Source organism: Chanodichthys erythropterus, chromosome 22 (genome assembly GCF_024489055.1).
Source record: "Chanodichthys erythropterus isolate Z2021 chromosome 22, ASM2448905v1, whole genome shotgun sequence".
Classification (NCBI taxonomy): domain Eukaryota; kingdom Metazoa; phylum Chordata; class Actinopteri; order Cypriniformes; family Xenocyprididae; genus Chanodichthys; species Chanodichthys erythropterus.
In genome coordinates, this window is record NC_090242.1 from 3,195,749 (window position 1) to 3,207,127 (window position 11,379).

Sequence of the window (11,379 nt, forward strand, 5' to 3'; positions counted from 1 at the left end):
CATCCTTTTAATTCTTTAATAGACTCACCTGTCTGCTGTGACATTCTACAACTGTATAACTCAAGTTTGCAAATTGTACATGGCGTAAACTTTAAGGTTAGATGAAATGAAAGTAGACGCGAGAGATACATTCCCGTTCACACCTGGTGTTTTAATCGGTCTCATTTGTCCACTTTCAACCACTTCTGTCCTGATTTCTTCAAGGGGAGGGTCTATGGGTGGGTAAATGTATGAGATTTTTCAGATTTTTCAATCTAATGGATGAAATGAGCTCATGCAATTTACATATGAAAGAAGACGGAAAAACAACATACGGAGAGCTCAGATTCTGTTTCTGCTCTGATAGCCATGGGCCAGTTGTTCAAAAAGTTTAATCTGGATCAGAATTATCTGGATCCAATGTTTTGCTATCCAGGATCAGGTAATCCATCTTACTTTTGTGCTGGTTTTTCAAAGAAAAATTGGATTGGATCACCATGATCCAGATACACACTTTTCCAGATTACCAAATCTGGATTACCAATGCTCTACGGAGCCCCTAAAGGGACATTATGATAGAAAGAATATGGGTTTTGAATTAAATATAATATTTTTGTTGGATATTTACAGCTGTTTGGGGATTGTTTTATGGCACCAAAATCTTTTTTACTTTACAGTAGGTTACCAAAAGGCTAAATATGTAGGTTAATGTCTACTTCTAATTTATTTAACAGTTAAACTAATCAAGAGCAAAATAAAGTTATCAACAAAGTTATCCAAATCCTACTGACAAGTTTTGAACAACACAAACTGAAGGTTTGATCCAGATTAAAACTAGGATTGGATTTTGTGATCTAATCTGATTTCAGAATTCTTTTTCCTTTTGAACAACCCATTTTCAAGATTTGATCCAATCCGAAAGCGGGAATCTGATCAGATTACTTTTGAACAACTGGCCCCATAAGATCACGCTGAATGCTTTGAGTGTTTGTTAGAAATCAGGAATGGTGAGAGAACATTGTGCTTGGTACGTTTTTCGTCTTCAAACCAAATTTCGTCTTCAGTCGATAATCCCGTCTGGCTAGCGTGCTTCCCAGAAAGTTTACGCAATAGGTCAGTAGGCAGACAGTATGTGGTCTTTTGTGGCTGTTCGAATGCATTTGACCACACAAGTGTCTACACTACGAAAGCAATCCAGTCAAATGTGTTTTTGACTACCTTTGGAAGTGGCCGAAAGCAGACAAGCTCAAAATATCTGTTGTTAAAAGTTAAAGGTGCCCTAGATTCAAAAATTGAATTTACCTTGGCATAGTTAAATAACAAGAGTTCAGTACATGGAAAAGACATACAGTGAGTCTCAAACATCATTGTTTCCTCCTTCTTATGTAAATCTCATTTGTTTAAACGACCTCCGAAGAACAGGCGAATCTCAACATAACACTGACTGTTACTTAACAGTTGGGGTGTACGCCACAATATTTGCATATGCCAGCCCATGTTCCCAACATTATAAAAGGCATTAGACAAGGGCAGCAAGTTAACGTCTGGAGCTGCACACAGCTGAATCATCAGATTAGATACGCAAGCAAGGACAATAGCGAAAAATGGCAGATGGAGCAATAGTAACTGACATGATCCATGATATTTTTAGTGATATTTGTAAATTGTCTTTCTAAAAGTTTCGTTAGCATGTTGCTAATGTACTGTTAAATGTGGTTAAAGTTACCATCGTTTCTTACTGTATTCACGGAGACAAGAGCCGTCGCTATTTTCATTTTTTAAACACTTGCAGTCTGTATAATTTATAAACACAACTTCATTCTTTATAAATCTCTCCAACAGTGTAGCAATAGCCGTTAGCCACAGAGGACAGCCTCAAATTCACCCAGAATAAAACTTTAACATTCAAATAAATACTTTACTCACATAATTCGAAGCATGCATGCAGCATGCATGACGAACATCTTGTAAAGATCCATTTGAGGGTTATATTAGCTGTGTGAACTTTGTAAATGCGCTGTAATATAGTCGACAGCTCATGTGGCAGGGAGCGCGTGATTTAAGGGGGCGGCGCCGAGTGTAAATCAGTGCATTGTTAATGATGCCCCAAAATAGGCAGTTAAAAAAATTTAATTTAAAAAAAATCTATGGGGTTTTTTGAGCTGAAACTTCACAGACACATTCAGGAGACACCTTAGACTTATATCACTTCTTGTGAAAGAACGTTCTTGGGCACCTTTAAATTTAGATTTAAAAAGTCAATATTTTATTCAAGTATTTTATGAGAGTATACTGTAAAGGGATAACAACATGTAATTGAATATAAATGTAAAATGTTTCTTATAGCCTATTTACAGGATAAAGAAATGACAGTAAAAGGTGATTGTGTCCAGAGTGAACGTGTGTTTTATTGCAGAACATTTATCTTGACTGTTGGTTAACACTGAGTTTGTGTTTTTCTTTATTATCTTTATTACTATCTTCATTTTTAATGTAGAGATTTAAACTTTATTCACTATATACAGTGCTAAAGTTATTAGACATCTGATACCCAATGTATGGTTTGTGCCACAGGTCAGGGCAGCATAAACTATCAGTATTGGTGATTACTAAATTCATTTTTCATGTTTCTGTAATGATTAATCCACCAGTATGTGTAAGCTCTTTAGTTACAGCAGTATTTCTAAAGCTACAATATATTTATTGTTCGTTAACCATGAATTTTTGATTTTACTGTTTTACAAGAAAGGCAGGAAAAAGTAAAACACTTCATAGTTGTTTTTTTCATATGCCCAGTTACAGATAATACGAACAGAGACTGTTAAGTTTTTTTTTTTTTTGTATATTATGTGTGAATATTATTTAGAAACTATTTAGTTGTTTCAGTTTGTTATTTTCCTAATAAATGGCAATAGCATTTTTAGTTTCAAACAAGTTTTTGATAGATTCCTAAAATATTTGTGTTCTCTCTTTATTATGACAGGTAGTGTAATAAATGGCTATGTTTTCATAGCATTCGGTTGGCACATTTGTTTTAAGTACATTGGGCAAGATGTGCAATGGTGTGGGTTTTTTTTGGCAATAAAAAAAAAATAAAATTAGGATTTCCCCCCGATTAATCGGAAAAATAATCGGCCAACTAATCGATTATCAAAATAATCGTTAGTTGCAGCCCTAGTTTTGACCTCTGTGAAAACAACAGACTTCTCTCCGCTGATGTATGCAGGATTCTCCAATCATTTAGTCTGCTTAAACCCGCCTCTGCAAGCTTTTGTACATCTGTATCCATTTTTGAGTGTATCAGCTACATTTAAAAATCCAATCAACAACCGATGCATAGAAACAAGTCTCTGCCCTACATTTTTCTTTTTTCGATAATCTGTTACACTTGGAATTATGTCACAATAAAGAAGAAAAGATCTGTCGCTACTTTAGTTTCACTGAGCATTTAAGCAAATAGTTCGCTAAAAAATGCTAACCATAACATAAATACTGTCATGATTGATCAACAGATCATAAGCAAACACTTGGCAGTTCACTTGGATTGCAAACTAGTCTGAGAACGCACAACAGCCCTGCATTTTGACTTTGAAAAATGATTTAATCACTCCCTTTAGAAGTTTAATTATCACATTAGACCATATCATGTTTCCTGTTGTTCCTGTCTGAAAGTTTAAACCTCTTAAAGGGGATAGTTCACCCAAAAATAAAAATTCGGTCATAATTTACTCACCCTCACGTCATTCCATACCCATAAGACTTTCATTAATCTTCAAAACAAAAATGAAAAAAATGTATTTTTAATGAAATCTGAGTGATTTCTGTCCCTCCATAGACAGCTACGACTTAGATGCTTCAAAAAGTTCATTAAGAGATTGTAAAACTAATCTATATGAATCGAGTGATTTAGTCCAAATTTTCTGAAGAAACATGATCACTTTATATGATGAACAGAATTAATTTAAGCTTTTATTCACACATGAACATTGATCAGTGAACATAAACAGAAGCTCAACCAAACCTGTTTGACACGCAAGAACAATCCTCTTCCGGAAGCTCAAACGTGCTGCATAAAGCATGAAAACAAACCTCATTAGTTCTTGCACGTTAAACATACTTGATCTTCTGTTTGAGTTGATGAATGTTTCTGTGTGAACAAAAGCCTAGAAGCCAACGTATAAAGCGATCAGAACATTTGGACTAAACCACTCAATTCATATGGTTTAGTTTTACGATCTTTTTATGAACTTTTTGAAGCTTCAAAGTGTCAGTTGCATAGCTGCTAATGGAGGGTCAGAATGCTCTCAGATTTCATCAAAAAGATCTTCATTTATGTTTCGAAGATGAACGAAAGTGAGTAAATGATGACAATTTTCATTCTTGGGTGAAACATCCCCTTTAAAATGACAATTAGTACTTATGTTATTCCATTAACACTTTTTACGACATTACATTTGATAAAACTGAATTTAAGAAATTTTAGGACTATTAAGGCAGGAACACACCAAGCCGACGCCGATTAACTAGTGGCGATGAAAGCAGACTGCAGGGTTGGCTCACATAGGCAGCCTCTGGGTCCAAAGTTGCCCTGACACACCAAACCGACGCTTGACAGCCGACGGCCAAGTAGCAAGTCCTTTCTGCGCCTGCGTAAGATGAAATGCCTTTCCGTACCAGCAGGTGGCAGTAGCTGAACAGCCAATCAGAATGATCAGATGGCCCGACATTTCAACATTTCGAATCGGCTGAAAATAAGCCAACGAGGACCAACTTCAGCCAACAGTGCGGGACACACTGAGAAAACTTAGTCGGCCAACAAACAAAAACTGCCCGACGGCAGACCGTCGGCTTGGTGTGTTCAAGACCCTTGTGTGCCCTGGGTACATATGACGCACACTTTCAAGTCTTCTGAGGCAATTCTAATAGCTTTGATTCTATTTTGTAGGCTACTTATAATTTTGGACCTCAAAGACCTAGATTATCCTTAACACTCTTTATACGGAAAAGAGCAGACAGGAAGTTCTTTAAAGGTCACGTTTTTCGTGTTTTTTTGAAGCTTTGATTGTGTTTATAGTGTGCAATATAACATGTGTTCATGTTTCGCGTGTAAAAAAAACACAGTATTTTTCACATAATTTACTTATCTGTATACCGCTGTTTCCACTGTCATAAAAACGGGCTGATGACTTCCTTGTTCTATGAAGTCCCTCCTTCAGAAATACGTAACGAGTTCTGATTGTGCCAGCGGTTCCTGTGTTGAGATTCGACAGCAGTTTAGCGCATCTTGCCCGGAAAGGTCACACCTCTTACCATAAAGTGTGCTGCACATAGTTTTACATGTGGATTATTGTGGTGTTGTGCCGAATGAACACAAAAGACAATAATTCCCGAGAGACTGAACTCTTTAATCTCCACAAGCAGCGACAGAAAATGTACAACGTTAGCACTCACTCAGAAGAGTACCTCATACGGAAAACAGCCATATACATAAACATAGTCTCCTCTTGTGGCCATTATGTGCACTGCAGTCCAACAATAACTATTGCAGTAAGGATACCACAATTTTAATTTTCGGGAACCGAGTTAAACATAAATTGTAACCATTGATCTTTAAGTACATCGTCCCTGGGAAGGCCAAACAAAGGTGATTGGACTGTGGAATGAAAATAACACCGTTTCGACGACATGGCGACAAACACACTCTACAAACACAACTATTGCTCTTCTCTGTGGGAGCGCAACAAGACCACGCTCCCTTTTTTGTGTATTCCTGTGGGTGGAGGATAGTCAAAAAACTGTTTTAGTGACGTCATTAAAGAAGGAAGTAGAGGGATGTAGTCCAAACTGGCCGTTCAAAGTAGGCGACTTCTGTTAAATAAAATATCTCGCTTGGCATTGAACTTTGAGCTTTAAAATTTTACAGATTTTATTTATACTCTAACAACAACATTACACACTAACTAAAGTTTGAAACATGGGATCACGAAGAACGGGACCTTTAACATATCTCCTTTTGCATTCTACACTTTGCATTCTGCATTCTTTCTTGCAAGAAAGAAACACATATAGATTTGGAACGACATGAAGGTGGTCACTTTGTCATTTTGTTGCTGAACTATTTCTTTATTTATTAAGCAAATATTGTCTTTTCTTTTCTTTTAAGGTGCATTGTACAACATCCATTTTGTAAACCACCTTTGACGATTGAAAATAAATACTCAGTGCTCAATTTTAAAATGAAGTCATGGAGAAAAAAAAAGTCAGTGGAGACAACTGTTTCTTGCGTTCCCTCTGCAGATGATGGACAGCTTGCAGGTGGGTTCATGCCTCAGTGCGCTAGCATGCTTATCTGAATGTCAGCAAGGGTGATTAGTGGAAAACTATGGAAATCAAAAATGCTAATTAATCTGCCTCACAGACGAGGAGGCACATTAAAATTCGCAGATATCTCAGACGAGGAACGCCAAGCTTAAATTGTGAGGTGGAGGGTTAAGTTGCCTTTACGTGGAATAATGATAAAATCGCATCACAGAACATGATTACATAACAGCAGAAACTGTTCAAATCCAATCAGAAACTTCAGACGACACAATCAAATGGTGATTTAATTGACTAAAAATGAAATACTGATATCGATCTGATGTGTTTACATTGGAAGAGACATCTGGCAATGGCTCTGCCCTCTCAATAATCTATATCACTGGCCTGATCTAGTTTGGCACATTAGCTTTATAGTCTTATTGACGTAATGTGTACACAAATAGACTTATTTCTCAGAGCAGAGCTCGAACCAGAGATTGGAGTCATATGTGCATTTTAGATAAACACTCGACTGTTCTGCTCGTCTTTGGGGAGATGTTCTCTGTAACCTGGCCTGACGCCAGCTCATGGTTTCTGTGATGATGATTCCTCTCAGCGGCACAGGGCTGAAGACTGCTCGTCTCTAAGTGCCACCGTTTCACAGCACTGCTCCCAGCAGACTCAAAGTGCTAAAAGCAAACACTCAGGGTCCTGCAGAGCTCTGACCCTCCTTCTAACTGCCAGCTTGCTTCCTTCCGCCTCAGAGCTGAGTGTGTGAGCTAAAACTGAGTTGTAAAGACTCTAGAGTTGAATATTAAAGTTAGCATGAAATGGAAGTCTTTTCTTCCCTACTGTGAAATACTATGAAACGGCATCTCGAACAAGAAAAAAAATGTAGGGCGGGACTTGACTGGATGGAAGTGGTTTGCTATTGCTCTGATGTCATGTGAGTGACAGGCTGTCCCCCCCTCACATGTCATTAGAGAAGAGATGTCGCTGCAAGAGGGAGATTATTTTGATTAAATATTACGAGGGCACGAATTGAAAAAAATAACGATGTGTGCGGATAAATAATTTAGCTGAAATATATATATATATAAAAAAAAAATCAAAATCATATATTTTGAAATATATTAATACAATTATTTTTATATATTTTCTGTTTTCATTTTAATTTTAGTTAAAGTTTTAGTAATCTTGTTGCGTTTTTTTCTTTTTTTGTTAAATGTTTATTTTAGTTTTAGTTATTTTAGTACATCAAGTTAAACTAAATGAAAAATGATATATACACACACACACACACTATATATAACTTTTAGCCCTCTAGTGGTTAAAAAAAACTGCATGTTTTGGTTGTGCTTCAGCTCTACATGACTGTGCAGATGAATATGGTTATCCTACTGCTAATAAAACACTACTAGATTTCAGAGATATAACCAGTTTAGATGGAAAGGATCTCAAGATGACGATGTTATTTTAGTGATAACCATTAAAGGGATACGCTTTTACAAAATTTCAAATCCCTCAGTTCTCGCCATCTCCGAAAAGCCAAGACAATGTTGGTTCTTGTTTTATTACGAGCTCTGTCGCATTCTCTTTTTGCCAGCAGACTCGTGTTTTATTAAAACAAGTGATTCCTTGGAGTTTCGAGATTTAGCTGATCCATGTCATTCTTTCTTGCTCGTTATGACAATTAACCTATGCCACTCCCCAGGGGCAGAACCAGACATTGTGAACATTCGGGGCTTAGCCCAAATCTATATTTGTCCAAAGACAATTTAATTTTCTATTAACAGCTTTACTGACATGAAAGGAGCTTTTGTTGTCGTATTCTTGTTCAGAAAATGTACATTATTTGACACTGTAATTTGTAAAACTTTGTTGGATGTACCTCCTCTAGGGGGGTCCGGGGGCATGCCCCCCCCCCCGAGAGAAAATTTTGTACATTTTAAGGTTAAATGCATCAATCTGGTGCACTCTGGAAACTCAAAATTAAGAGCTTCAAACCATGTACAGTGTGCAAATTGAACAAAGAAACAGCATTGAATTGTACCTGGACATTAAAAAGGGTTCAAACATCTTTTTTACAATACTTTTGTACTCATTTCTTTTTAAAAGATAAATCCTTGAGCTTCAATTTTGATCACCAAATCGCCAGCTGATCACATGCGCAAATGTGCTCACTTCTCTTTAAAACACGCAGCACAGAAAGACTGTATATATACTTAATCGCTGTCTTTTTTTGTTTTATAAAGGCACAAAGCCATATCACGGTTTCGATTTTAGCTCGTTGGCAAATGTAGTATGTTTTAAATTTTCAGTTCATTATGAAACGGTGGCGGCAGTAGAGGGTCATTAATGGGAAACACTGAATGAATGTTTAGCTGACAAATGTGCTAAAGTTGTCATATCGGTTGTTATATATCAAAAACCCTTCCACAGGACCAAGAGAGAGTCTTGAGGCCTGCCGCTGCTCTGAGTGAGTGACAGGAGGCGTGACTCTGTACAACTGTGGTGTGCGTGAACTCGCTGTCGGAGGGAAGAGAGAGAAAGCGCTGCCGGTGTATGGTCGGATAGCCCATAGGCTACCGACAGCAAAGAAATGTATTCTATAGGCTAAATTATTTTTAAAGTCTACTTTTACAGGCTGTATACATATGCAAAGCCGAAGCGCAATGAAATAAAGCAACTTATGATTTCGGGGGTTTACATAGGCTATTGTCCAGTTTCATATTTGCTCAGTGACAGTCATTACATTCAGGGCTTGACTCAAAACATTCGGGGCTAAAGCCCCGGCAAAATCGGCTGGCGCCGCCCCTGCCACTCCCACACCATACAAAGTAGGCAGAGAAACTTTTCTCTATTTATGGATGACAAGAAAAGCACAAGCGAGTGACACATGTACGCAATTTCCTTCAAAAACCATCCTATCAGGTCTAAAATAAAAACACTTATAATAGGTTTACCATAGTAAATCAGGGCTAGACAAAAACACGTTTTGGAAGAAGGATTGATGATGTATTGAAATGAAATTTCTGTCATTAATTACTCACCCTCATGTCGTTCCACACCCGTAAGACCTTCGTTCATCTCCGGAACACAAATTAATGTAAAAAAAAGTATTCATGTCACTTCACAACATGAAGATTGAACCACTGTAGTCAAATGGACTACTTTAAAGATGTCTTTACTACCTTTCTGGGCCTTAAAATTGGTTATGACACTGCTGTCTATGGGGATCAGAAAGCTCTCAGATTTCATCACAAAATATCTTAATTTGTGTTGCGAAAATGAACGAAGGTCTTATGGGTTAATAATTAATTACAGAAATTTCATTTTTGGGTAAACTAACCCTTTAATTTTGAACAAAAACATTACATAGTGTACCTTTAAGTTAAAGTTTATTTAATTTCAAGTAACAAAAATGTTTTTATGCTTTTAGTTTTAGTTAACTATAATAACCCTTATGAGAAATTACCTGATAAAGTCTTTCTCTGCTCTATTCTGTAACATCAAGTACAATTTACCTGCAAAAGCATTGTGGGATTTCTCCCAGGCCGTAGAGGGGAAACAGGAAGGGAGTGTTGCCGTAGCGACCCAAGCATCGCAGGAAGTGCTGCGTGGCCTTTAGTCCTTCCTCTGTGATGGACTGCTGCGTCACCATAGCGATAGAGTGCAGGACGAAGTCTTGCAGGTTCTCAGTAAGCTTCTTGTTCTTCAGGAACTCGCTAAATGGTTTCTCGGAGTAGTCTAGAATAAGGACAATTTTAAATGTGTTACAGTGTAAAATGACAATATGACCTCCCACTAAGCCTGCCAGGGAATAACAGATAGACTGAATGAATCAAAGAGGTTATTATTGCATGTTGCCTAACACTGTAATAGAAGGAGCAATTTACCTTATGTCAGTGAGACTTTAATTCACTACAGCTACAACTTTAAAGACAACATGAACATAATGGCATAAATGTGTCTGTTTCTATATCTACTTTTTTTACCCAATGTAAAGTTTTGGATGGCCTGCCATGGCATAGTGAAGAACATTTTACAACCTTAAAAAAGCATGATTAAAATTACTAAATATAAATATTCCACTTTCCCATAATGCTTTTTACAGTTGTAAAATGTTCTTCACTTTGCCATGGCAGGCCATCCAAAACTTTACATTGGGTAAAAAAAAAGTACATGAATTTAAGAAAGTGATTATCACAACTTATCACAAATTTTTGCTAGGATTAAAAAAAATGCAGTTAAAATATTTTCCTTATTATTTTAATTTTATTGTCATTTACACTTAATTTACATGCATTTTTAAATAAAAAAAGTCAAAAGTTTTAGGTCAAAAGGAAATTTTTATTGTTTTCAGTAGCTTTCGGGAACTACTTTTCTAAAAATGTATAATAAAAAAAATGCACTGCCACTTTGGATTGTGGATGTTAGGCTATGATATTATTGTTTACTAAATTTCCCCCTGCCCACACAGACTTGCTTAGGTAGTTTCAAAGGCAAAGAAAGAATCTGATTGATTTCTAATATGTTTCGAAATCTACATGTCTGTGATTGATCTCTGATGTTCCATGTGAGCAGCATGGAAACAAACACTAGGGGTCATACCCTGGTACTCCTCTGGGTGTTGCTCAAAGTCCAGACAGAAGGTAAGAAACTTCATCAGCATGCGTTTCTCCACCACAGTCAGCTGCTTACTGGCAAACACATCAGCCCGTGAACACGGGACCTTCAGATGAGGAAGAAACAGGACATAGCAGGTTAAAGTAGTGACAGATTATCTTCAGCCCTAAATTACTCACACAGATGGATTTTGCATTACAATGCAGCATTTAGTGAAATGAGAAACACCTTTTGCGTCAATACTCTTATCAGGTACATTAGTAAATGGAAACTGATAAATCAAGCAGCAAATCAATTTAATCATTTTATCTTAGCTGAAATGCTCCAATAATTTGCATCAGGAAGCCTTATATTAGACCTAAAATACAATCCATATGAGAAAAACATGAAGTGTACGTAATTTTATTTTATAGACAGTTAGATAGACAGATAAACAAACAGATAGATAGGCAGAAAGACGGATGGAATAAA

The 11,379-nt window shown here is 36.9% G+C and overlaps 1 protein-coding gene across 1 annotated transcript in view; it reads right to left on the reverse strand.

Moving 5' to 3' along the window:
- The window catches only part of chm (CHM Rab escort protein), a 97,305-nt gene that overhangs the window by 51,474 nt on the left and 34,452 nt on the right, over positions 1 to 11,379 (reverse strand). Inside the window, exons 7-8 of the mRNA XM_067375819.1 lie at positions 10,894 to 11,014; positions 9,807 to 10,029 (exon numbers count right to left, since the gene is read on the reverse strand). Of these exons, the coding sequence (XP_067231920.1) occupies positions 9,807 to 10,029; positions 10,894 to 11,014 (344 nt within the window). The remainder of the gene's footprint in view (positions 1 to 9,806; positions 10,030 to 10,893; positions 11,015 to 11,379) is intronic.